Below are 26,141 nucleotides of genomic sequence, written 5' to 3' on the forward strand. Positions count from 1 at the left end.
GGTAGAAATGTCTTGCCTGTGACCTAAGTGCCTGATATAGGACACCTGCTTTTCCACACTGCAGAGCCGGTGTGTACGAGGACAGAAACTGGCATAGCTGACCTGAAGGACATCCCCTTGCTTTCACACATACTGTACCAGTGATGGCTCTGTATGGGAAACACATCCAATACCCTTTGAAACAGTGAGGTGCTTCACCCTATACCAGGTACTTATGAAATGGATTAAGGTGAAAGCCTCAGTTAAAACCAAGTACAGGAATAACAATATGCCGATGTGCTCAGAACACATTTAGACAGGCCAGAATTTCAAATTGTCTATACTGTAAACCAAAAGAAACTGTTCTGTAAACTATGCATTAACTGTACACAGTAAACCCGTATCAGTTTTTCATTGTTCTTGCCATCAATCAGACTGTGTGTACAGCTGATCCATGTTACTGATTTGTTGGGACGTCATTCCAAATTAGACTTGTATGTAGAACTTTTATTAACAAAAGCTGGACAGCCACTTCAGTTTATTCACAACAGTGACATCAGGGAAAAATGCAACACGGACATTTTTGATTATTTCTTTGCAGAGTAAAACAGGAAAGGGGATGGGGGTTTTGTTTGATGTTTTTCGGATCGTCCTCCAGACATTTTTGAATTGGATTCCCTTAAAAAACATACGAAAATAACAAACAAGAGTAAGTGTTGTTCAGCCCATGTACTGTAGCTTGTTTGTTTGTTAGCAGCTAATTGAGCCAAGAATCTCATCCAAGCATTTTGTGAAAGAGCCAGGGTATCAGATTTGACAATATGAGAGCGTGGATTGTTACAGCTCTTATGCCTCCAATTAAAAACATTCTTTTTATATTTAGGTATATAAAAAGTTTACTGAAACAATAAAACTGTCCATTCAACTTTTGTGGTGTAACTGCACATTTGTTTTTGCAGATGCATTTCCTTCCTTGGGGGTGTCACTATACTGGGACCTGGAGAGACACATTGTATATGTCACAGGTGGCCAGCTTGGCCCTGCACAGCCACCGTCCAGCAGACCTTACAAGTCCCCCTTAAGTCAGCAATTGATAAAGACTTGGAAGTTGATTCATTCTGTTAAATTATCAATGGACAACTGACTGTGATCCTTGTAAGCTACAGGGTGTTGGTATTTTCATTTCATGAATCTCCTTAATTGAACAAATCACCTGCATAATTGGTTGAAACAAAATATAAATGGATGATTTAAGGGTGACCCATATAACCTGCTGATTTGTGACTCTACATGACCAGCTGTGGCTACTGGAAGGAGACATTTGCAGATAATATGAATGAGCTGTAAGTGGCACTGCATTCTACACAACACATAAGGTGCTTAAAAGGATGTAGCAGATATGAACATAAGTGATTAATTGACTGAAACAATTTATTTCTACAAGGCCCAGGTTTTTATGTGGTGTGAAAATGTAATGTAATGGCTCATCAGACTCCACTCCTAGTGTACATACTGTAATAAGAACGTGTAGGGGTAAACATTTCCAGTATTTTGAGTTTACAGAAAGAAAGGATTCCTATTATAGAAACAGCTTAATCATTTTATGCCGTTAAAGGATGGAAGACTCAGTAGATCACAGGCTTGCTAAACCATCTCAGTCAAGGCTACATCTACAACAGTACAACAAGTCTGTTGAGGAATTACTGAATGCAGGGCATGCTTACAAAACCTTCTTTTCACCATATTGTTTCATTTTGTTACATTTCCCTTGGTGCACAGAAATAGTATCGCCTTAAAACCATGGGCTGCATTCAAATTGGCCGCAAAAAAACATCCTGCCACCACTCTGTAAGGTAATGACTGTCAATTAGTTTGGTGCAACACATTTTTGGCAAATGGTTTTTTTTTTTCTGTGGTACTGAATGTTCCATGTTCAAAATTATATTTTATAAAAGAGAGACAGTGTTGGCCTTGAATATCTCTTATATAATCTTTCACAGAAAAGAGGGTTATATATATCAACAGGATTCAGATGTTATCAAAATCAAGTGGACATAAAACAAATACGTGCTAATTTTCCTTCAGCATTTCAGATTTGGTTATTTGGTTTAATTTTTTATTTTATTTTTCCCAGGAACTTGCACTATGGGTCAATTCCTCCCTTAGGAAAGCAAATGTATTAAAGCAAGTTTAAATATGCAATATCATAGAGGGTTTGGATGACTAAGCACAGATCAAGGAAAAAACAAATGTGCATGTCTTGCAGTCTTTCTGTGCACCAAAAAGGGCATAACAGTGCTATGTTTAGTAAACATGTTACTGAAGAACACTCATTTTAAATGGAAAAACATGCTAAATAAAAAGGTTTTCATACAATTCTTCCCTGAGAACCATTTGCACAAAAAAAACATAGTACATATGTTACCAAGAGACACTGCCAGTAACCAAACAAAAGGCTGAATCAGTTTAGAAGTCTCTTTCGAAAGCAGAATGCTGTGTGTGAAGTTCCTTTGGCTTGCATAAGGTTTATATAAAAGATACTGTACACTTTCAAACTTGCAAATTTGAAATGAATACTTTACAAATATAATGGGAATATGACTGAAAGGAGGGTGTCACTTCAGATACTTGAATTTGAATTTTGTGAACTTTAATGCCTGGTTACAGGACACATGGGTATGTACTGTAAGAGCCTTGGGAGTTACATACAGCGCTATAATTGCAAGGGTGTTTGAGAGGCTAAAATGTACAGCATACTGTCAAAACATCTTTTTTTCACCTTAGAAATATCGCAAGACTACGCCCTATGCTATCATTAACTGTGGCTGAAAAGCTGATCAACATATTTGTATTCTCTCGAATTGACTACTGCAATGCTCTGCTCCCTGGGGTATCTAAATCTACTCTGAACAAGCTGCAGTATGTCCAAAATTCAGCAGCCAGAATCCTGACCAGATCTAGTGCAAGTGTTCACATTACTCCTATCCTGGAGTCCTTGCACTGGCTTCCGGTCAAATTCCGCGTAGACTTTAAAATCCTCATGCTCACCTACAAGGCTTTACATGGCTTGGCACCTCAATACCTGTCTGAACTTTTATCGCCCTACTCCCCACCTCGCAACCTCCGCTCTTCAAATTCTGCCCTCCTTACTGTCCCCCAAGCCCGTCTACATTGTATGGGCGACAGGGCCTTCTCCTGCTATGCCCCCAAGCTCTGGAACTCCTTGCCCAAGGATATTAGAGAGTCACCTTCTCTAAACTCCTTCAAATCCAGACTCAAAACCCTCCTTTTCAGAAAAGCCTTTACTTAACTGGTTCCATTCTTCACCCCTCTGCTCTTCTTAATACCATCTTCCACGGTCTCCTCTATTGTTATTGTATTGTACTGTATTGTTGTAATTATAATTGTGTCCTGTCTTGTGAAATTTTCTTATTTATTGTTGTAGTCTTCTTATTTATTGTTATTGTCATCCTGTAAAGCGCTTTGAGAAGCCACCTTTAAAGGCGCTATATAAAATAAAGTTTATTATTATTATTATTATAAAATGAAACCAGGCTTAAATTTCAAACCAGGGGGAGTACTGTACATTTGTCTTTGCCCACCGCAATTAGTTACAACAACCCCCTTCCAAGTAGATGAGGCAAATCTCATCTACGTTGTCCCCAAGCATCAGTAGGCAACAGCAGGGCAACTTTCTTTGACAAAGATGAGACAGTGAGATGGGAATTATACCTACAGTACAGCTGAAAAACACTGAAGCAGGCTTTCAGGAAATTACAAAAAACACAATGACAACCTTGGGTAGCTTAATATTTTAGGCACATAAAGTTCCAAAACCCAAAGCACAGGGTATTGAGGGGAGAGCAGGGTTTTGAAAGTAAATTTGTAATCTCTAAATTTGCTTTTCGTCTGGCTTCAACAATGGCACTGTTGTTTTGCAGCGCTACTCGCTGTTCAGCATCTCCGGGAGATTTGGCTTATGCTTAAGTCAAGAAACTTTTTGGATGGTGATAGTTTTCCTTCAGGAGAAAGTGCTTTTGGCAAGTTAACATTTGACATATATTTTTTTTCTCAAAATTCAGGGGAAATTATCCTTAGGTCAAAATTTCTTAGAATTGTTTACTCACTCCCTTGGAATATAATTGTTAAATCAATTCATCTGTCTTTTTTAAATTCAGTTATTTAGTCTGAAAACAATTTATGCTAGAATGTGCCAAGCTTAAGCATCAAGGATCATTGCTAAGCATTCATAGGCATTATGATCTCTAAGCAATTTAATTTTTCAATATGAATTGGATTCAATGCCTGAACACCAGTGCATATAACAGCACCTCCTAGCTGTATTAAAATTAAATTATATTTTGAGAATGAAAAGATCTTGAAGTTACATATGAATTATAGGAGGTTTTACTCTAAGATACTGTCTGTATACTGTATAGTGTCTTGGGCATAGTGTAACAGGTCATGGAAGACCACCTTTAGAAGTAGAAAGGTATCTATGTTTTATATTAATTGCTTTATATTAGCAATAGAAGGTAAGCAGCAATACTTAGTGTATCATGCAAAAAGAGACAGTTCTTTCTGATCTAAAATGAATGAGACACGCTATACTGTACATTGCACATAGTTTTCAGACTTATGTGGTTAACATGACAAAACTGTGTAGGGGATGAATTTTAAGCACTGTGAGCTGTAAGTGATATTCTCCTTAGCTGTTTCAGAGATGCAGTGGAGAACATTGAGGGGAGGTTTTCCCAGAGTAGTTCAAGCTGAGGCTTGCTTTGCTTATAGCAGTGGTGTTTAGGCGCTTTGGACTCATAGTCAGGAGGTTGTGGGTTCAAATCCCACCTAACACACTGCTGTTGAACCCTTGAGCAAGGAACTTCAACTGAATTGTTCCAGTAAAAAGATCCAGCTGTATAAATGCAATTTGTTCTGGATAAAAGCGTCATCCAAACCGATCAGTAAAAGAAAGTCAATCCTTCGTGCAAGACGAGAGGAAAAGCAACACCCAGATCCCGGCAGGAAGTGGCGGAAACCCTTTCCGGTTTATCCTTAAGGAACGGCAACAGTTACATCTAATCAAAACAACGTGCAGAGAAATAAACATGGACAGTATTTTGTTCCTCAAAGTGATCGCAATCCAATATTTTAAATGCCCAGAAGACTGGTCTGTTCCATTACCACACATGCTAAGTGAAACTAGATTTACAAAACTAAAAATGAATTGGCATGAGGCACAGCTAATGCAAACCTGACAGCCCGTACGGGCTTCAGCTGTTCAATGGAAACTGTAAGCAGTAGTTTATTTCGGTTCAAGATGGGTTGTTCCCTAGCAGTGTGGGACATGCAGTGTCGGTTTAAGATTACATGGCTTGAGGAAGGATTGAGAAATCCTTTCATCACAGCTTCTTAAAGATAAAGATCAGCAAAGATAACAGCTGATGTTATGCAAGCAGTAAAAAAAACACGACAATCATTTTGTCAATGTCACTGTGATCAGTGAAACCATGAAACAGTTATTTGACAATGCAACGTGTATCCTTTGCATTTCTGAAACTAGACTCCACAGGGCCCAAAGAGAGGACTAGTGTTCAAAGGAGCTTACAAGACACACCATTGCAAAAATACACACAGATTCACCAGTTTCAACAGAAGACTCATTTATTCACGTGTCGTTTTCTTACTTTGTACTTTGATATGAATCTAGTAATTACTTCTCACTCTAATTCCCTGCGAGACAGAGGGTGCTGGCACACCACTTCATTGTTTAAATGAGCAGGAGCCACAGTGTGGACTCCTTAGATGGTTGAATTGAACTACAAAGTAAGCAATCCCTTGAAAGACCCGTTAAATGAGTGGAGACAATCAATACCAGTGTAAACAGTTTCTGCTGTTGTTTCACACTCGAGCTATGACTCTCACTGCCTCTTTTAAATCTGTTAGTTTAAAAGTAAAATCCCCTCTGCTTCTACTCCACTAAAATGAAGCAAGACAACTGGGATGACGGTCTTAAATTTAGCAAGTCCTGCGTTGGGGGTCTCTGTATGTCATGGATCTAGAGCAGTGGTTCTAAATCCCAGTCATGGGGGGGCTCCAATGTCTCTCCTCGGTTTTGCTCCAGCTCCCTTCATAATGATTGGAGCGTTGATTTCAGTATTCTGGGGGAGAGACATTTTTAAATTTACATTCAGCTCTTTAAAAAGTCTAATGGGATCTGTAATTGGTATCAACTGTGTGCTAATTAGAAAGTGTCAGGTTACTGGTCTCCTCATTCAGGCACGGTGCTTGCAATATAACATTCTGGTTTTGGATGTCTGTGAAAGCTACAAGAAAACAAGAGATAGTGGGAATATCCGACAACGTCATTCCAACCTGTGATTTTGAATAAACTGGCCACTTATTAAGATCAGTTTAGACAGAAATACGGATAAACAATTAAGCAGAGGCAGCTTAAGATTCTATGTGCTGTAGGTGTTTGAAACAGTGTACTTAAAGTAGAATATTTTTGAAAATAACACATTCTTAAGCATGGAGATTAAATTAAAGGCATCGGCACTGGTGATTTAGAGCTCAGACGGAACAAAAACCAGGATAAGGAGTTTTGTCCCAGGACTGGAGTAGGAATTACTCCTCTAGGAGATACCTACTATATATACTGCATGGCCTGAAGAAAATGAAAGATTTTAACATCTCCTAAGATCAGGCTCCTTCTGACTAAGGATTCAGACTTTTCTAATCATTGTATGCCATGCATTATCAATTGTTAAGGTTAGTGAGTTACTCACCTCAATAGTAGATTGAGCAACACTTGTAGTTTCTTCCCAATTACTTCAATTACATTCTAAGGGATGCAGTGATAGTGTCATCCTGGTTTTGAGTTTTATGAAACCCAGATGACTACAGGACTGTTTTAAATTTAAAATTATTGCGTATTTTGCCGAAGAGACAATTAATTTGGCTTCTTGTGGTCTGCACGTGCAAGGCCCATCTGGACTCCACTCAATAACCCTTCCCTCAATCCTTCCAGTCCCTTTCTGCGTTTCTGCAAGAAGGAAAATAATCAGTACCTGTAGCCGCTAAAGTCAGGACCCCAGAGGGTGGTCAAAGGCCCCATTCATAAGAGCAGATTTAGAGTATGGACACAATCCCAACAAGGATATTTTGTGACTGGAGTTTCTGATCAGTTATGATGAGTTCACATCTGATCTCTATAGAAAGCCTAACTGAGGGCATCTGTGACAGACACTTTATGGCTACACATACAAAAATAATCTTCATTTACGTCACACTAGTAAAACTAAAATGTAAGGAAGCTGTATTCGTTAAAACATGGAGAGTGGAGAAACAGGTTATAAAGTTGCTACATGTGTTCCTCATTGGCACTCTACTGGTATAACTTTCAATAAAAAAACTGTCAAAACTGAAAAGGAGATTAAATGGCAAGAAACAAATATAAAAAGTACAGCTCACCAGTACTGAAATCTATAGCAATTTCCAAAAAACTGCCCATTGTGAGAAATAATTTGATGTGCTAAAAAAGTAATTCAGATGCTGCCAACTGCTTTTTTAATAGAAAATTAGTTAACAGTAAAGAATAGTGGAATTACAAAATAAAGCTAATGATTTAAGGTTAAAAAGAATGTTATTTCCTAAGACATCTGCTCGATATTGCTGCTCTCCAATAGGGTTAACTTGAGCAAATTCTTGAGAATTGAGGCTAAACTGGTTATTGTAGCTTGACAAGAGGTTTATGCTCTCCTGCAGACATTCAGTGGGTTAGACATCTATTTGCAGGGGGGCTTCCATGAGGTAAAGAAAATCAAACAAAATCTTTGTACTTTCATCACCCAGGCAGGAGGCTAAGACAGGAAAGCTTTAAATCAGGGGATGCAATCTATTACACTAGGAAGTCAGGAGGAAGTTGGAAATTAATACATACATGATACACATAAAAGGTCAGAAACATATGGAAAAGGTTACAAGAAAAGGCAAATAATGTTCTAAAAAGATGAAATTATGGAAAAAAGGAGGGATGTGGACATTTATTCCTAATAATATAATTTTGATAATCTTCCTTGCAAACCACATACAGTACTGGCCCTTGATTTACCACTGTATTTCCCTGCCAACCCCCAGCTAATGTTTTCTTAACTGTTCTGGGCTTCTTGAATCTTGGATAGAACAGGCAGTGATACCGCTGTAGAGGTTTAACACGGGAGTGAGTTATTCTCACATAATAAGAACATTTTTTGCTAATGAAGACTACTTCCTAGCAGAAATTGTCACCTAACCACTGTTTCACCCAGAGATGATGTACAGTATGCAACAGTGCAGGGGGCTTGTGAATCTGGTGCTGGTAACAACAGGACAGGGCGAAGGAGAAAACAGAAAAATGCTGGATACCATTCTTCCATTCTTCAGTCCATACTATTCAAAAGTGCCATTAATGTTCCTCAGAGTAATCTCTGTGAAAGTGAAAACTACAGTTGTGTTAGCACGATAGTGGGAACTAGTCTGCATAGTCTTAAAGACCTATATTATGTGAGATATATAAAAAGGGCAATGATATTTTCCTTGCTTCAACTCACCCCCCTCTGCAGTCCATGTGCTATTTAACCATCTGGATGCAGGATACGGTCCCTGTCTAGTAAGACAATATGTTGGGGTTTTTTTAGCCTCGTGCCTTCGTCCATTAGACTGCTGAATTCTAAGAGTTTCCCTATGTCCCATTCACCAATAGTTAAAACAGGAGATGTTCAGATTTAGGAACATAACTCCTTCCCCTTTTCACTAGCTTCCTTATAATTAATTTGCCTGTTTTATAATATAAATATTAGTGGGTAACATCAATATACAGTATGATGCACAGTCTCCAGGGGTGAGCAGGTGTTCAGAATCCTTTGCTAAGGAGGAGAGGAAATGCAACAAAAAATGAAGACTCGGATGTTTTCAAGCAGTTACTTGCCAACCGAGACCATTGTTCATAATGTGCATCTATTAGTTACATATAGTAGCTAAAAATTATTAATCTAGAATATAACCACTTAATCCTTTTTTTAATCATTTCAAATACTTTACCAACTTACTCAGCCGGTAGAGAAGTGTTGTACCTCAGTGATGTTATCGATCGCAACTTCATTCTGATGCTTCTCGCTTTATGCAAAAGGCTGATCAGCTACAAACGAGGTTAACCTAACACGGAAGATCATTTAATTAAAAACAGAGTTCCACCTGGACAATTCAATAACCAACAGCAAGCCTGTCCACAGATCATTTTTAATTAATGACAAGCTCGGGGGCAGTTTGAAGACCAGATAAGATTCCTAACACCAGACTGTGCTGAAGTTGATGGGGTTCATTAAAAAGAGGTTTGTGATGGACCGTTGCACTAACACTTTGAAGGCAACTGCTGGGAGAAAATGGGACAGCGTGTAAGGACACCTCCCCCTTATGAGTAAAGACACATTTATTAAGTATTCATAGGCAAGGATAGAGTATCTGCTGGAATCGACCCCCTAGTTACTTCAATTAATGTAGAGGTGTCAGTAAAGTCACACAAAGTAATGGTTCCAGGTGGTTATGTAAGGCTACTCTCAGTTCCACTTTTGTTTGAGCGCCAGAGAAGTTTGGGTGAAAGCCTTCACTGGTAGGAGTTCTTTTAGACCTTTGTTTCTGGCAGGTCCAGTGTAAGAAAACATGCAAAGTTTCCACAAGCAGCACTTAATTATTCTGTCAAACAAAAGTGTTAGGAGTGAGGAATCAGCAGCTACTTTCCCTCTTGCAATCTTCATTTCTAGACAGTGGCTGCCATATTTTTTATTAGACATACAGTGCATAATGACAGAGCCTAGCTAGGCAATAATCAAAATTTCACACGCTGCCAGCAAAATTGTGATTCAGAAATGCTTTCTATAAAGGCAGAAAGGAAAAAGATCCTTTACTCCCCTGAAATTTGAGGATCCTAGCCTGGAGTCTCTGAAAAAGTCTGTAGTGGGTCATTGCAGCAGATACAAACATCCTAGGAGTACTTTGATCTGTTTATGGCTTAAATAAAAAAAAAAATACTACCCTCAGAGGTAGGAGAACAGGGTAATACAGTTTGACATCAGACAAAATTTCATATCGCTTGATCAAAAAAGACAATTTTTTCCCCAAGAAGCAACCATTAACTCATCAGATTGTTCATGCCATTCAGAACTGTTTTGTCCTTTCAGGTTGGCAAGGAGCTGGAACCCAACCTAGAAGGCACAAGGTGTAGTGTGGACAGAAATGCCAGTCCATTGCAGGGCACTCACATACACATTCGCTCATACAGTACATGCACACGGCTGGAGAAATTCAGAGGCACTGATTAACCTGGACAGCACAGTGACTGTGGAGAGGAAAAACTCAGGTGGGGGATACATGCAAACTCCACACAGATGGATCCTTGGCTCAGAATCATGAGTTATAAGACAGCAATGTGAATCTCAATGTCTGTGTGCCACACGATATTTATAAAGCATAACAACAACAATAAGCATAAACAGAAAATATAAATAGAACAGTGGAAAAAGTTTAATTTTTTATTAAATATAAAACCACCCCTCCCTCCCCCCCCCCCCCAGAAGAACAGGGTTTGAAGAGAACAGAAATAACAAAGCCCCCCAAAACAAAGAAAAGATTATTGTGGGAGAGCACACCCTTTGACTACCTAGCAGAAGTACTTCACAAAAACTTTAGAGGAGTTTTTGTAAAGGTCCAGAATGATTCTTAATCAGAGGTAGGAGAACATTCTACTACACCTTAACTGGCAAGTTACAATGTTCTCAAAACATGGATTATTAGAAAAACCTACCAGTGAATGTTTCTCCCCAAGGATTGTTACAGTCCTACTGTTCTTCTGATCTCTGTTTACAGTAGGCATCTTCAGCAGAAGAACGACATGTACAAAACAATACCGCATAACTGCTGCGAAAACTCTCTTTGGAAATCAATTTACTTTGTAAAAGAAGTAACACTACCCACAACAGTGAAAAGAAGGCTATACAATCCTTCAAATATAACAAAAGTAACAATACATAAACAGATGATCAGATAAAGAGAAAAACTATGAATGAATATTCAATAAATTAGACAGCCTTAACTGAGGAAACAAACCACAGTTTTCATTTTTTGAAGAAATAAAAAGGTGAAACTATAACAAAATTCAGTGTTACTGTGCATTGTCAAAAGTGAAAACCAATAAAGAAAAGAATCAATAATAAAACTATGGTCCTTAATAACCATTATTCTTCTTTCCATAATTCCCAATTGAAGTGAAACTTTTAACTTCATGCAACCTCCTGTAAACATTAAAAAAAGAAAAATACATTTACCCTCACACCACTTCTCAGAATCCAAGACTTGCCACATATATAAACAGCATGTAAATCTCATATTTTTGTAACATTTTTATGGAGATAATCAGAGTTCAGGAGGAGGACAGGCCCCAACTTCTACTGATTACTGGCTCTGGGGTATAAATACAGGTTTCTAGACCACTGTTTCCTGGTGTTCATCACACTAACTTCCCCCATCTGCCCTCCAAACCCCTTGGTTTACTGAGGGAGTGGGGAGGTTCTGACATCTTTGTCCATATGGCCAGGTGGTCATCCCTCACACTAAGCAGCTTAAAGCCAAAAACAGATTTCTGCAATCACAGCATTGGGGCTTGTCTCTTGTCTTCTGAAATATGATTCAGCATTATTTCAATATAGAACCCAGTCTTAGGTCCTACATTACAAAACCATCAGGGCACATTTGACGTTTATCCAGTCTCTTAATGCAGTGCAAAACTGCAGTACAACTCATCAGTAACACAAAGTTGCCAGGATGATTTCTTACTTTTTACATCCTTTCAAACACGGAACCGTCAAGATTTTTCAATCTGCTACAAAGCAAATTTCTTAAACAATTCACTATTTGTTGTTCCACTGCTCAACTTTGTTTTAGGCTCATCCGCAAAAAAAAAAATGCAAAAGGTGTGTTTCATTAATTTTTGTAAAAAACACAAATTTGTCATCCTGGAAGGTTTTATGTATGTATTAGAAAAAATACTTCTAAAATATATCCTCGCACAGCCTTTTATAAAACATTTTTTTTGGAAAAAATAAATTAGTTAAGAATAACAATAAAAACCTCGACATTAAAAAACCTGGTCGGACTGGTTCATACGGTCCTCATTGATCCATTATTGCTACTGCCAACTCCTCGGAACCCTGGGTTGTTCTTATCCAGCCACAGTTCAGCCAGCTGCTGTGTAGACCCATGTGATGACGCTTTGGACCCTAAGCACATTTTGTACTGTTTTGCATCAAGATTAGGATCACATATGACAGGGTGGTGAACATGCACAATGCCAGTGTCTGTGCTTCTAAACTGTTTGATCCCAGACTGGACAAATTTGTTAAACAGGTCCACATCTTCCAGACCCCATCCTTGGATTGAGGTGTCAAAACCTCCCGCTTGAACCAGGTCTCCTTTGTACACACAAACAATTCCAAATCCATAGTATCTCCACAGTCCAGTTTTGGAAGTGAACACGTAATGGTTGTCACTTGGAACCTTGCCCGCGTATACGATCTTTGGATCATACTGACTGAAGATGATTGGAAAGTACGTTTGTTTTCCTAATATCGTGTTGGCCCGACACCTCTTCAAGAAGTCAGCTGTAAACAATAAGTCAACGTCACAGTAGAAAAGCAAAGAATCGTTGGAGAAAAGGGACGAGCCTACTTCCAGGGCCAGAGCACGGGAAAAAGTGCCTGACACTGCCTTGATCTCCATTTCGGCCTTTGGGTACTTGATATGATACTCTCTCATCAGTTCAATCTGTTTCACTCTTTCTGTATTGTTGTCCGTGCTGAACAGCAAGATCAGCAGCCTGACGTTCTGATTGGGGATGAGGCAGATTTTTTCAAAGTTTGCCATGAACCTGACAAAGATCTCATAGCGTCCTGAAAGCGGGACCAAAATGTTGATTTTCTTTTCCTTGGGCTCCTTGAGCTCTGGGTTGGACCCGCTGAGTTTGAAAGGAACAAACATCTTGAGGGAGTTGGAGAGGAAGGATAGGGAACCCGAGTCCTGGTTGATCCTGCTGGCCAGATCCTTGGCGTCTATCTCCTCCTCTTCCAGAAACTGGATCTTGCTGAAGGTCTGCTGCAAGTAGGCGTGTCTCCTGACGGGAACAGTCATGGCCTTCCCCTTGTGCTTCTTGTAGAGCAAAAGCAAATCGAGGACGTACTCCGCGCCGTACATGGGATTCACCCTCCGGTAGCCGTACTGGATCTCCTTGAAGTCAATGACGCGGCCCCTGGTCTTGGCGTTGGCGTTGATCATTTCCATTACCTGCATGACGATGTCGTCCAGGGCCATCTTCTGGGAGGAGTCCATGCCCCTCCTGGGGGGCTGGCCGTCGGCTGCGGAGAAGATGTACTTGCCGGTGAGGAACTCCCACTCCAGCACGTCCTCGTGCTGGCGAGGGTGAAACCTCATGAAGGAGGGGGGGATGCCCAGCTGTGTGTCCTCCTTGCGGACCTCGGTGCTGCTGTAGCGGCTCATCTGGACGATCTCGCGGTGCAGCTGGATAGTGCGGTGGCGCAGCTCCGCGATCTTGCGGCTCAGCATGTAGCTGTGCAGGCGGTACTGGTACGGGGGGTTCTTGTTGGGATGCAGGGTGATGGCCCGGTGGATCTTGCTGTTGTGAAGATCTCGGATGTACCCTTTCTTGTTGGGTTCATAGTTTTCATAGAACAGCTGCTGCATCTGTAGAGGACGACAAACATTAGATTCACTTAATCATTATTGCCCCACAGCAATAGTTGGTGGGATTTGCTATCGGTACAGCAAGAACACAGACAAGACATACATTCAACATATACAGTACAATCATTAAAGAACTGCCTCCATTTCTTGACTCCAAGCATGAAACATATCCACAAATCCTAACTATGGCATTGTGTGCGACGCAATTTTGTTGATACAATCCCTTGTTGTCACTGTAACCTGCAAGTAAATGCCAAAAATCTCAGGTCCATGCCTAACACCATCTAAAATTTCTTCCAACATAACACATAGATCTGCTTTTGCAGTCTTGGAACAGAACAGTACTCTGATTATCAAAACTTCGAACAAAGACTGTTTATGACCATGCCATTAGCTCAACACTGCCGATTATAATGAATTCAAGGAACACATTCTTGGGAATCAGAGTTGTAAAAGACCAAATATAGGGGAAGAGCAAGACTTTGGTAGAGAATGTTTACTCAAAACCTGTTGAAGCTTTAAAAACCTAATGTTCCCCAAGTCACAGGAGACCAAATGTTTAAACTGTGGTACAGCTGTTACGGCCTCTATTGGCAGTGGCTCAATACCTTACCAAGAAGGAACTTTTTGTGTTGTTGATTTCTAATGAAGAAATTATTGGAGAGCCAGAAAACTATCTTAAAAAAAAGGCCAATCTAACAGCGCAGTTTGGAGCATAGCCACAAGTCTTGTCCCCTGGGGAGAAAGAAAAACACCCGAGACCAGACTGGAGAGGAATTAAAATGGAAGCTTGAGAGCTCTGAAAAATGATTCCTTATTTTTGTACAAGTAAGAAGAATTAAGCGACCCTTTCTCCTTTGCTAGATGCTCGTTAGCGCATTTAAAAATGAGATTCCTTCGTTACAGTTGCAAGGGCATTTTCTATGACCACTGAAAGGCTGGAGACGAAGTTTATTAATATAGCATTAGTGAAGCCTGTTTTTTCTCACTTTTAAATACTCTGTAGCTGTTTATTGTACACTGATAGTTTTTTTTGTGTCTTTATACCTTCCCCATAATGATTACTGCAGACTAAACAGTGGCACAGTATCTAACTCATTACGGGCTGTTATCGCTATTTTTTAATCTAAGAACAATCTAAACTGTTTAAGTATATTTCATTCAGAAATCTGTGTCTACTTGTCTAATTTTTAGCCCGGATCACTGCATACAGGGTACAGCATGATAGCTAGTTTTATACCAGATACACAATAATCCAATAATCCATACATAAATAATTATTCATTTTAATTGGAAAATTTGCTTTGAACTTTCTTCTTCACACGGTTTAAATTTAACACTCCATCCAACCGAAGACAAATACTTACTGAATTACAAGGAAAACGCAAATCCCTAAAGAATTTCCCTTCACATCTGTTTAAACGGATACATCAGCACCAGAGATCAGATTACCTTGCAAGCATCAATAGGCTCTAATAGGATCTAATAATGTTTCACTCATCAAAAGCATAATTAAACATTGGACTCATAAAAGTTTTCCAAGCCACCAGAAACAAAAAGATTAAATTAACATTAGTCAAAGAAAAAGAAAAATGAAAAAAAAAATCAGATTTAAGAGGGTGACATTTAAAAACAAGAAAGTACCACCACAGAAGAAAATTCATTTGCATATGACAAACAATAAGTATATTTTTAAACCATGTCTGTTATTATATTGATACATTTTAAGATGTAAAATAGGCCATGCACTAAAAGCTGAAGAATTTCATATCTAAAAAAAAGTCACTCTATTGATTGTCAATGAAAACGAGGGGTGAATAACTAACATTTAATATTATTTTAAACACTACAATTTAATCAGGTATCACAGACAAATGAATTATACCCCTTAAACTATTGGAAGCTTCCCCTTGACTTAAATGCAAAATCTGTGGCATCACATGCAATTTAAAACAAAGTACAAAAATGACTACTGTGCTTTTTCTTAGAACGTCAAAGACACGTCTTATCATGAAGCACAAAAAGAGGTCCAAAGGCAGCGATCCTGAAATATCCAACAGTGAAACATTTGTGAAACTTTGCTACAGGGAAGATTAATTACTGTAGATAAAGTTCTTGGTTGTTTCTAGATTAGACTATGCATCCTTTGAGTCTTACAAATAAAAAAAAATGAGGCTGGGTGAAGGACATTTAGAAACATTAGTATAACACTTGTAGCCTGATCCTTTTTTTCATCTCCTGAAGAACATCTTAAGATGCCAGGACTCTGCTGATAACCGGTTTCTCTGTCTGACTGCACCATTGTATTAAAATGGTTTTCAAGCCAAGCACAACACTGCGCATTTAAAGACAAAAGCAGTAGGCAAGGTCAACACTTCTTGTCCAGCTGTGAACTGGCATGAAACAGCACTGTCGGGCACCTTCCTTGTGCTTTCCGATAGCTACACCATCATTAGTCCTGCAATAATTGCCTGCCCTTTGAATCCGTTTTTAATGTACAGTTTTTGTTCATTATAACGATTTCTTTTACAGTCATTAAGCTGATCGCGCTCTTCAAACCCAATTTTACCCGATGACCCTTACAGTATTAAAATCAGCTTGAACGGAGCACCATTCCTCTGGAGCCTCCGGGTTTCTCATCCGCACAAACTGGCTGTTCTCCACATCACACCAGTTGGCCATCCCAAGGGGAGCTTTCTAATCCCACTCTTTTATTTCCAAATCTTGCCATGACAACTTTATAGAGCCTTCTATCCACAATGTGCAAAGAGTTAAACCACAAGCAACAGTGCCTGCAAAGTGACATACCTTATGAAGGAAAAAACTACAAATGGAGGTTTTGTTCGGGCACTTTGGTGAAATACAATGACTTGCAGATGCTCTACCAGAAACCAATTTGAGGGAATTGCTGCATCTATTCTAGATTACCTGGATTTGTTTTTTTTTCTTTTCTTCCGGAGTGTGGTGTTAACCTTGAGGACTAAGAAGATTACACAACAGCTTTTAAAGAGCCATTTCTTTGTCTCCACGTCCCAAAGCAAGACACAAAAAAAAATCACAAATTGCTTTTTTAGTGAAAAAACCAGAAATTACTTGCATGTTGAGAATTTTTTTTTAAATGGATGGAGTTTCCAGTAAGAGGCTAGACCCCACGGTGTGATATATCCCAGCTGTAAGCAGTCTGCAGTCAAACTGGAGACTACAGGAAAAGAGCATGCATTTTACAACATTTATCAACATAACTTAATTTGACCTCTTACTTGTGTATATATATATATGAGGAAGTTCACATTTTAACAAGCACTTACCATAGGGCTATTTCTTTAAAATACTATTAAGAAGACGCACAAAAAAACTGCTAGGGTTTCAATACACAGAGGCCTGCACTTTGAGAAACCAAGCTTGAATTACAGAGTAGTCAGTAAAAGTATAGATGCCAACACATTGAGTTATGCCCTAACATAAACAAGGAGCTGGATTAGGACAGTTTCCATTAGTGCTCTTTCAGATAAGACTAGCAAAAAAACACAGCCTCCTAAACAAACAGAGGCAGGACAGAGATACTTAATGCACAAAGATAACAGGCGAAGAAAAGCTTTCCTAAACCAGAACGTGTCTCTGGTTATTGTCAGTCTTAAGTCTTAGTGGAAGTTCCCCACCAGGGATATTTAAATAAGAAAAACACTGATAAAACTGCAGTATCTAAGCAAAACAAAAATTGTGTGCATTGAATACAACATTACACACACACACACACAACTGTCATGTTTAAGTTGCCCTGAGGTATAAACAAAATAAGAACTATGAGATGCACTTATCCGTACCAAAGCTTGTAAAATTATGATACATTGCATATGTATTTACATATGAGTGTAAATCATCGACTTTAATAAGATGGTGCCGACAATGCTGACAGGCTGTAAGTAAATATCGGACACCACAGTAATGCTGACAGAATTAGAGACAGATTAATTGGCGTGACTGTACTTTTCAAGGGACACCCAACAGCTGATCTAATGTTTTTAAAAACCATCTGTGTGTATAATCACTTTTCCAACTGCCAGATGAAGTTTTGAGACGCACTGTGAAGTACAGTCCTGCAGCTGTGGCTGATGTCACTACCTGAGAGGCTGCAGCTGGGCTGCACAGTACTGTCTAATAGTTTGGTGTCCCATTTTCTATGTCATTATTCTCTACCTCAGAGGAAGAACAATCAGGATCTCACCCCGTTTGTATTAACAGTCTCTTGTAAAGAAACCCATTTGTCTGAAGTGCCTATTAAACGTTTAGCAAATGGTTCAAGGACGTTCAACATTATTGAAGAAATGCAGATCCCCTTAAGCATGTGCAATATATAAGGCATGAACAAGGCACAGAGTGAAAGAAAATTTCATTCATCAGCAGTTTTTTCACACTATAGAAAACGAAGCTTGGTAGGTGTAAATGTGGTGGAGGAATGGGAGAGACTGCTTTTCTGGAACACAGACAGCACAGCTATTGGGTCAGAAAGGGAGTGATCAACACTAATGTAGGATAAACGCTAACTTGCCGGAGAGCCCAAGATGTCCTGCACACTTTAACATGCCTATCCCCCAATGCTATGCTCCGAATCGGCTTCTGGCAAAGCCTGGATTCAGACCTGGGTTCACTAGGTTGCTGGCCACATCCTGTACTCTGGAGTGAATGAGTTTACCAGACAAGCCACTCAAGAGCTCCACGTCACAGGCTTTGCCAACATCTGGTAATTCTGCTTCAGCCGTGTAGCTTGTGTACAAATGGATTGCCGGTAGCTACTGTACTAACAAAGAAGAGGTCATGTTTCAGCCTGGATTACCTTTCAAGTTAGCCCTGGGATCCATACTGAACACGGCCACTGCAGTGGATGTGCTACCCTGTGTAAACTCCATCTTAGCTCAAACAAAATCATATCTGTTGACACTGCACAATGAATTAAATCCCTTCGTTAAATCTCCTTTTGTCGCCATTGGAATAGCCCTGCTTTTTAAAATGTAAAATTCAGCCTCATTTCTTATTGATTTTATGGATATCCGTGTTGAAATGTGTTGTGCCTGTGATTCAACAATGGGTAACAGGATATCCTATATCTTCTGTGTTTTCGTACTGTTCCTAAATACCCACTTGGAAATCTGTCTGGCCATGCCTCTACCAACTGTTGCTCTCGGGGCCACAGCTGCACAATCTGTCATCATCCCGAAGAGCTATGCCAGCCCTACAGAATGTACCATCCGAGCTGGCTATTCTGTGTCCAGCAATCCTACAATACCTGCTGCTGAAGACATTTGAGAATTCGGGGCCTTGAAATGGAATGTAACTGGACCTGGGGTGATGCAGAAATTTCAGACTGACACAAAATGAAGAGTGTCCAGTAGTGAATTTTAGACACTTAATCACCTTTAAAGAAACGCCTGAACTCCTACAGCTGCATTTGTGGGTGTAAAATAACAGCCCACATGTGTCTGATCTCAGCTTTCTCTGTTAGAAGGCAGTGAAGACACTCCGTAACCAAAACCTGCCGATACATGGGTCCACAATTAAATGAAAATACTGTGCAAAAAGAGCTTTTTAATGAACTTGGAAATCAAATTCTGATGTTGTACAGTAATTAAAGCACTAGTACTGTACATAACTCCAGTTTTGAAGGACCATAGTGTCATCAGGCTTTGACTCCATATCTGCTCTTAATTACCTGTTCGAACTCATTGCTTGCGTAACTGGATCAATTATACACTTTTCAACAGTTTTAAGCTGTGAATATTCTAAACAGATCTGGAAAATCTGCTAGATTCAGATCCTTAAGAACTGGAGGTGTGCAGCTATGGCCTAAATGAAGACCACTATATCTAACTGACTTGGTTTCCTTTGTATGCTTTAGAAGTTGTTTTATCATTGTTGATGTGTGCTTTTGCCCAGTCTTATCCTACAGATGTCCTCATGCTGCTTGAGCATCATACTCTTAAACGCTATGGGACTGAAGACAAGGTCATCCTGTACAGCAATGGCAGCATAAGGTCACAAATTATTAAGCTAACTCTGGAAATAGGTTCAGACTCTTGGACAAATGCCAATGCATTTCAATCTTTGATTTAGAATTACATGAACTTGTAGTTGCTTTGATTAGTAAACCAGATACTTTACTTTCTTACTTTCTGTTTAAACATGCGCGTAATGTAAAAAAAAATACATTCTTAATATCAAATACAACTGATATTCATCTAAGCTGTCCAATCAGCTGCACCAAACAATCGACGAACAAAGAATTCAGTTGCATTTCAAGTTTGATGACTGTTTCTCGCTTTTCCTACATGCTTGAAGAGTAGCCCTCAAACCATCTCTGATTCCAGGCAATTAGAAGTCACCATTTTTAAAAGATCACGGGACACTTTCTAACCCTACAGTACATCATTTTCACATCAATCAACTAAGGATTAAAACATGGTGTCAGCTCATTCTAAAATTACACGAAGATGTGTGCTCAATTGAATATAACTTGTTGCGCAATTTTCTGCAAGCTCAAATTTAAAGCATATTATGTGTGTTACAGTACCTTGTGTTAGAAGTTTAATAGCTTTTAATGAACAGTTTCCCACAATATCTATTTTGTTCTGAAAGGAGGATGAGGAGGTGTTTTTTAAGAAAGTTCCTTTTGAAAAGAAATACTGGGAATTTCAGTTATACTTACAAACAATTAAACATGATGGCCACAATTAACCTTCGTATTTTAAACATGAGAAACAATGCCTATTGCTTCCCTTCATGAGAAAATCAAATATTATGTATGCTTCAGAAAAAAATGAGTCCCACGGGAACTTTGGGAACCCAGCTTTGCGTCTATAAAAATACAAACCTTGTTCCAATCAATCTGTTCGGAATGAACATAGAACCACACACCAGAGGGAAGTACAAACTATGTGGCAGTTCATTTTAAACTGAGAACAATCTGCACTTCTTTACATCAAGTGCTGCGGGAGTATGGAACAAGTTATCTAGCAGTCGCTAAAGCCGATGCCTTAACATCTTTCAAGAAACAAATGGGCAGGATTTCTCAGTCCTCAATGAACTACAAGCTACCAAATGGGTCAGATGGGCCAAATGAGCAGAAACAAGATGTGCTTAAACACAATATTCATTCATGAAAGGATTAAAGCAACAATAAAAATTCAAACAATTTAAGTGTGTATAAACATTTAACACTTTAGGTATAGCATTAGTTGCAGAAGGGAAAGAAAAACAAATTCTGGATTAAATGTTATTGTTTCCATACTGTCGTCTGACAAGCATTAAAATTCTGTTTGGACGCTCAAAAAGACCAAATGCTTCTTAGGCAGAGTCAACGACACTGAATGCTCATCTGAATAAAATACACAAGCAAACAGGTGGCTTAGAGTTGAAGTTCAAATTCAGGATATTAAAAAGAGAGCGGGCAGGATATTAAGAACGGAACAAAAAATCACAGCAAAGCACTCCAAGCCCCGCAAAGACCAGTAAACAAGCACTTCTGCTCACTCCATGTGTCCTTACAATGTTTACTTTTAATTTCAGAGGCTCATAAAACAGGCAAAATGTTTTATAGGTAGCTCTCGGGATGCAGCAGGAAAATCAAAAGGGAAAACATTTTTACAAGGCTCAGAAAGTACTTTATGGAAACAGCTTAGGTATCGATTTCTCTGGCTTTATTATCGAATGTCAAGTGAAGGGCCTTTCCCAGATGCAGCTTTGCATTAGACAGTAATATCGGTGGATCCTTAATTAAAACTTCTACAATGTAATATATACTGCTGGCCTTCTGCTGAGTAGAGCACAGTCACTGCGGTTCACTCACATGACAGGCCTGCACTGCAAGTAAATTAGCCTGACACTTAAAACTGCTTTGGTAAAGTCCCTGGTTTTTAATAGGACTAACTGGGGCCTGTTCTAATCTTGCAAAGGTGCCCCTTTGTCCCTCAACAGCACTGCCGCAGCACATAGGTGAATTAAATTACCTTTTAATCAAGTTAAGAGAGGAAGCCCTGCAAAGAAGATTAACTTTAAATGGAAAACCAATATCAGACTAAATGCCTGTTTGAGGTGGTGGCCAATACTCGCAGTAATCCTGCTATACAATCTCAGAACTCCGTAAAAAGTTTAAATTTAACAAGTGTCAGGTCTTGTTTAAAGACGGTATCCTTTGAAAATGTGGACTCGCCAAACAACTTTATAGAAGTCAGTAGAAAAATGGACCATTTAACACTAATGATTGTTACAGTTTTCTAAAAGGATTGAGGAAATGGAAAACGAATGTGTATTTCTCTATGATTACACTTATTCTTAAATGCACCATTTGAGAAAAGTATGGTGTGTATTACTGAATAGTGTGCATAGCATAGTGCACAGAAAATGCAAGGCCTCAGCAGGTGTTTCTCATTTAATTAGCTATATAGTGCTATGTGTATTAAAGACAGGAAGTAGCCATTAAAATACATTTCTTTTGCAGTATTGGCTGTGAATAGCATTGAATGAGTGTGGTCACATGCCCTCCATTAGTCTTGACAAAAGATGAAGCTTCCAAAGCTCCTCAACAGTCTCAGAGCTGTAGAAGAGGCCAGGAATGGAGACTATTGAATAAAACACTGAAATCTGCTCTGGATAAAATAAAACAAAACATTTTCCTGAAAAGCTGGGATGATTCGGAGAACAACAGCCCTAACAGCAGGGAGTCCAGGGAACAATAGGGTTTATGGTGATGATAAAACCTTACATCGTCCAGAAGAGACAGAAAAATACATTTTTGTAGATCGGCAAGAGACTCCCAACATCCATCATGATAACAGATTCAATCACTTCTGGCACACAAAATGAGCACAATCGGCAGCACATGACGGACGCGGTGATGGAGCGCAAAATTAATTTACCGCTAAAAAGATTTCTTCCCCCCCAATATTATAATTCACAAGGTCCTCCCCTTTTGCCTCTCAGGGGCTGATAGCTTCAGAATGCTATGCAGTTCCATGTGTGGGCAAGAGGAGTGAATATTGATTGACTTTAAAAATGAGCATAAACTGAAAACTATATATCTGGCCTTGACCCCTCAAAGAAAAAAAAAATGAAGGCAATAAAATATCTTCTTACTTAAGAAAGGTTAAAAACCAGAGGACGACATCTAAAGAGAGACTCAGTTAAAACAATATTAAGACAACTGTCCTTTTTCCAATGACCCTCCACCATATGAAGGTATGAATCAATTCAGAAGTGCCAACGTGTTCCGAACCCCAATCCTCTACTGCCATGTGGCCCAGTGCCAGCTTCTCCCATGAGCATGGCCATCCAGAAAGGAATCATGGGCGCTCCAGTATCAAGAACAGTCACCACAAGACCTGCTGCTGTGCAGCAGGCAGAGGATACCGCAACTGGCCCCGCCCCTCCCAGCCCTGGGCACTCCTGGCCGCAACTGGCAAAGACCCACAAACTGGATCAGTCCAACACTGAAAGAAAAAAACCAAAACCTCCTAGTCACCATTCCTGACTCATACATCCCAAAGGGTTTTTTTTGGGACTGTGCTTGGAAGTACATGGTAAACTAATTTTGTTAAGAGCCAAAGCAGGGAAATTTTCATGCATCAGATTATCTAAAGAGGAACAACATGCAAGATTTGAATCGGGGTACTTATGTTAATAGTGGCATTCTTGGAAAGTTACGTGAATCCTGACTAACAGCTCTCCGTAAGCCATGCTGAGAGATCTGCAACAGAAAGTCCTATATAGAAAGGCACCAATGCAAAAGTATAAACGTAAATAGTTACCCAGTTCCTAATGCACAATCGTGCAGACAAGGTTGCATAATGTCTCACTGTAAACTGCTTCAAATAAGGAAAAAGGGCGTTTTTCTATAATAATTGCCCAGAAATGACCATTTATTCTTTTAATAAACTCAAAGCTAGCCACAGCATGACAGTGCTGAAAGGTCGATGTCTAAAAAAAACCTGGTGCTGAATTTTTACCCTTGGCACAGGACCAAGAAGATGAGGAAGCAGCTGCCAAGAGATGGGCAGTAAATTTAAGAGGCTGAAAAACCGCAGTTTCGGAAAATCTGACAATCCAATAGAAATTCCCTTTGTTTCAACTTGAGGAACGGAGCACAGTCTGCTTGTGCAGTAGAAGTGCTCACTGAATTCACAGCAGCAGTGTGTGAAACCAACAGGAAGAATGGCACTGTACTTTAAACATGGACAGTAGATTAACGACCTGCCCACAGCTGAAATTTTCTGTCCTCAGAAGAAAGGAGTATGTGTGGCTCTGCTCCCATCTCAAAAAATAGCAACAAATTACCGACTGGGCCAGTGAAACGCAAACCAAAAATAACCACCAAATATGTATTTATATATACACACACTCACATTATTGAATGAATACGAACAGTTAGACTTTATACATTAGAAATAGACATGCCGTCTAGCACGTCGTAATAGAATTTTCACTGCTCCAATCTCGTTTGCACCCAAGAGTTACTGTTCAAAGTTCTAAAATGTGAATCATTGATTTTTTGTAATCATATGCCACGGCTTATTCCTCTCTAAAATACATTATATAATGTACAATACCAAAGCAAAACACCAAAGAAGCACAGCTGCTGTGTAGCGGGATCTCACCAGGTGTAAGTGTAGATGCAGAATTCTACCCACACAGGCAATGATTCGAAAAACGGGAGCAGAAAGGTTGTTAATGGAGGCTAGCCACTCTTGCAGTTTAAAATAAAAGAACGACACATGCGAAGTTCCTCAAGAATTATTTTATGGTGCCTTATCTTGAAACAGGCTTTCGGTTTGGTGATTTTATCATTCTTTTTGGTTTAAATACATGGGAAAATGAATACTTTATTTTGACTAACAGCAGCAGACCTAACAATGATTTTTTCTCCAATTCGTATGTGCAAAGAAAGAATTACAGACAAGCCTGCAAGACCCCAGAGCTCTCTCCGCTTGAATTTTCAGATGACGTGACGTTCAAAGGAAATCAGCTGCATTCGGAATAACTGTGAACTCCAGAATAGGATGGCACAGTAGCTCAGTATAAAACACAGCAGGGAACCGTCAATGATTAGACTTAGTAAAGGGTGCTCCCTGAAAGATAATTAACACTCTCCATACACTTGAGACTTTTGCAGTTAATTACCTAGAACCCATGGTCTCTGATCGAAGCATCATCCTTTTTTTTAAGGTGCAAAGAAATGTTACATTACGTGCTTGTAATTAAATTAATTAACAAGCAGATTTTTATATTAATTTCAATGCAGCTGGTGCATTGACATTCAAATACAATTAAAATGCCAGAGTAATTTAATACTCAAACACATTGCAAATGGAACAGGGCCTGTTGGTCTGTACATAAGCAATGGATTTTTAGAAGTAATATGCTGCTACAACCAAGATAAAGCATGTTTTCCTTAAGTTGACTGTAGTAGGAAAGATTTACAATGCTGCATGCCACACAGGAACCTACAAAATCCAACTGCTATACACAGGCGAAGCTGTTTCCACTCAGGGCTGGCCACCAGGGAACTTGGATATTTGCTGATGTGCTAATTATTTTTACCAGACGCTGGAATGTGTGTTACATAGTTAACGATACAAACTATCACTTTTGATCACTTTATTAATAGGTTCCTTCCCTTGCAAATACTGTATGTACGCATCGTCAAATAGTGGGGGCAGTTTCCTTTGAGATACTGCAACAAGGGTGGACAGCCCGGGCCTTGAAGAGCCCCGGCCCAGCAGGTCACCCTTAACACATCAGTCTTTAAAGGACTGGGAACATGTCAGTTCCGATCAATTTAATAAACTAATGGGTACAATTAAATCTGGAAAGGCCAGCTGTGGTTCTTTAAAAGCTAAAAAAACAACATCATCTAAATAACTCAATTGTACACATAACCTGGTGAACTGGTTAAAACAAAAATATTTCAAGATTTCAGAGGGACCCATAAAACTTGCTCAATTTCAGTTCTCCAGGACCAGGGCAGGCCCAACTTTACACCGTAAAGTGTGTAAGCCATATTCAGCAAGCATCAGTTCTGAAATTTTGTCTTTCTCGCTTCCTGAACTAAAACATATAAATAAGCCTTTACTGTACAAAGTAATGCAGATGGTGTTCTGAAGTCTGCTGAGAGTTATTACATTGTTAAACAAAAAAGGGGGGGCATTATTGCAATTTTCTAAGAAAACTGATGTTATGGTTACAAAGGCGACCGAGATAACGTACAATCTATGCTTCCCCGTGTCCTGGTTTGCACTGTGGAGACAAAACCCTCCATCTGCAAGAGATTTAAAATGCTAATTTTAAAACTGATACACTTCAGTCAGCCTTTGTCACAGTGACCCACC

General features: G+C 39.3%; 1 protein-coding gene across 1 annotated transcript in view; it reads right to left on the reverse strand.

Annotated features, from left to right (window-relative positions):
• Positions 1-10,521: 10,521 nt before the first annotated feature.
• chsy1 (chondroitin sulfate synthase 1) overlaps positions 10,522-26,141 on the reverse strand; it is a 55,186-nt gene continuing 39,566 nt past the window's right edge. Inside the window, exon 3 of the mRNA XM_088641165.1 lies at positions 10,522-13,767. Within this exon, the coding sequence (XP_088497291.1) occupies positions 12,172-13,767 (1,596 nt within the window). The 3' untranslated portion in view covers positions 10,522-12,171. The remainder of the gene's footprint in view (positions 13,768-26,141) is intronic.

The sequence above is a fragment of the Lepisosteus platostomus genome, chromosome 7 (genome assembly GCF_059453375.1).
Source record: "Lepisosteus platostomus isolate fLepPlt1 chromosome 7, fLepPlt1.hap1, whole genome shotgun sequence".
Taxonomy (NCBI): domain Eukaryota; kingdom Metazoa; phylum Chordata; class Actinopteri; order Semionotiformes; family Lepisosteidae; genus Lepisosteus; species Lepisosteus platostomus.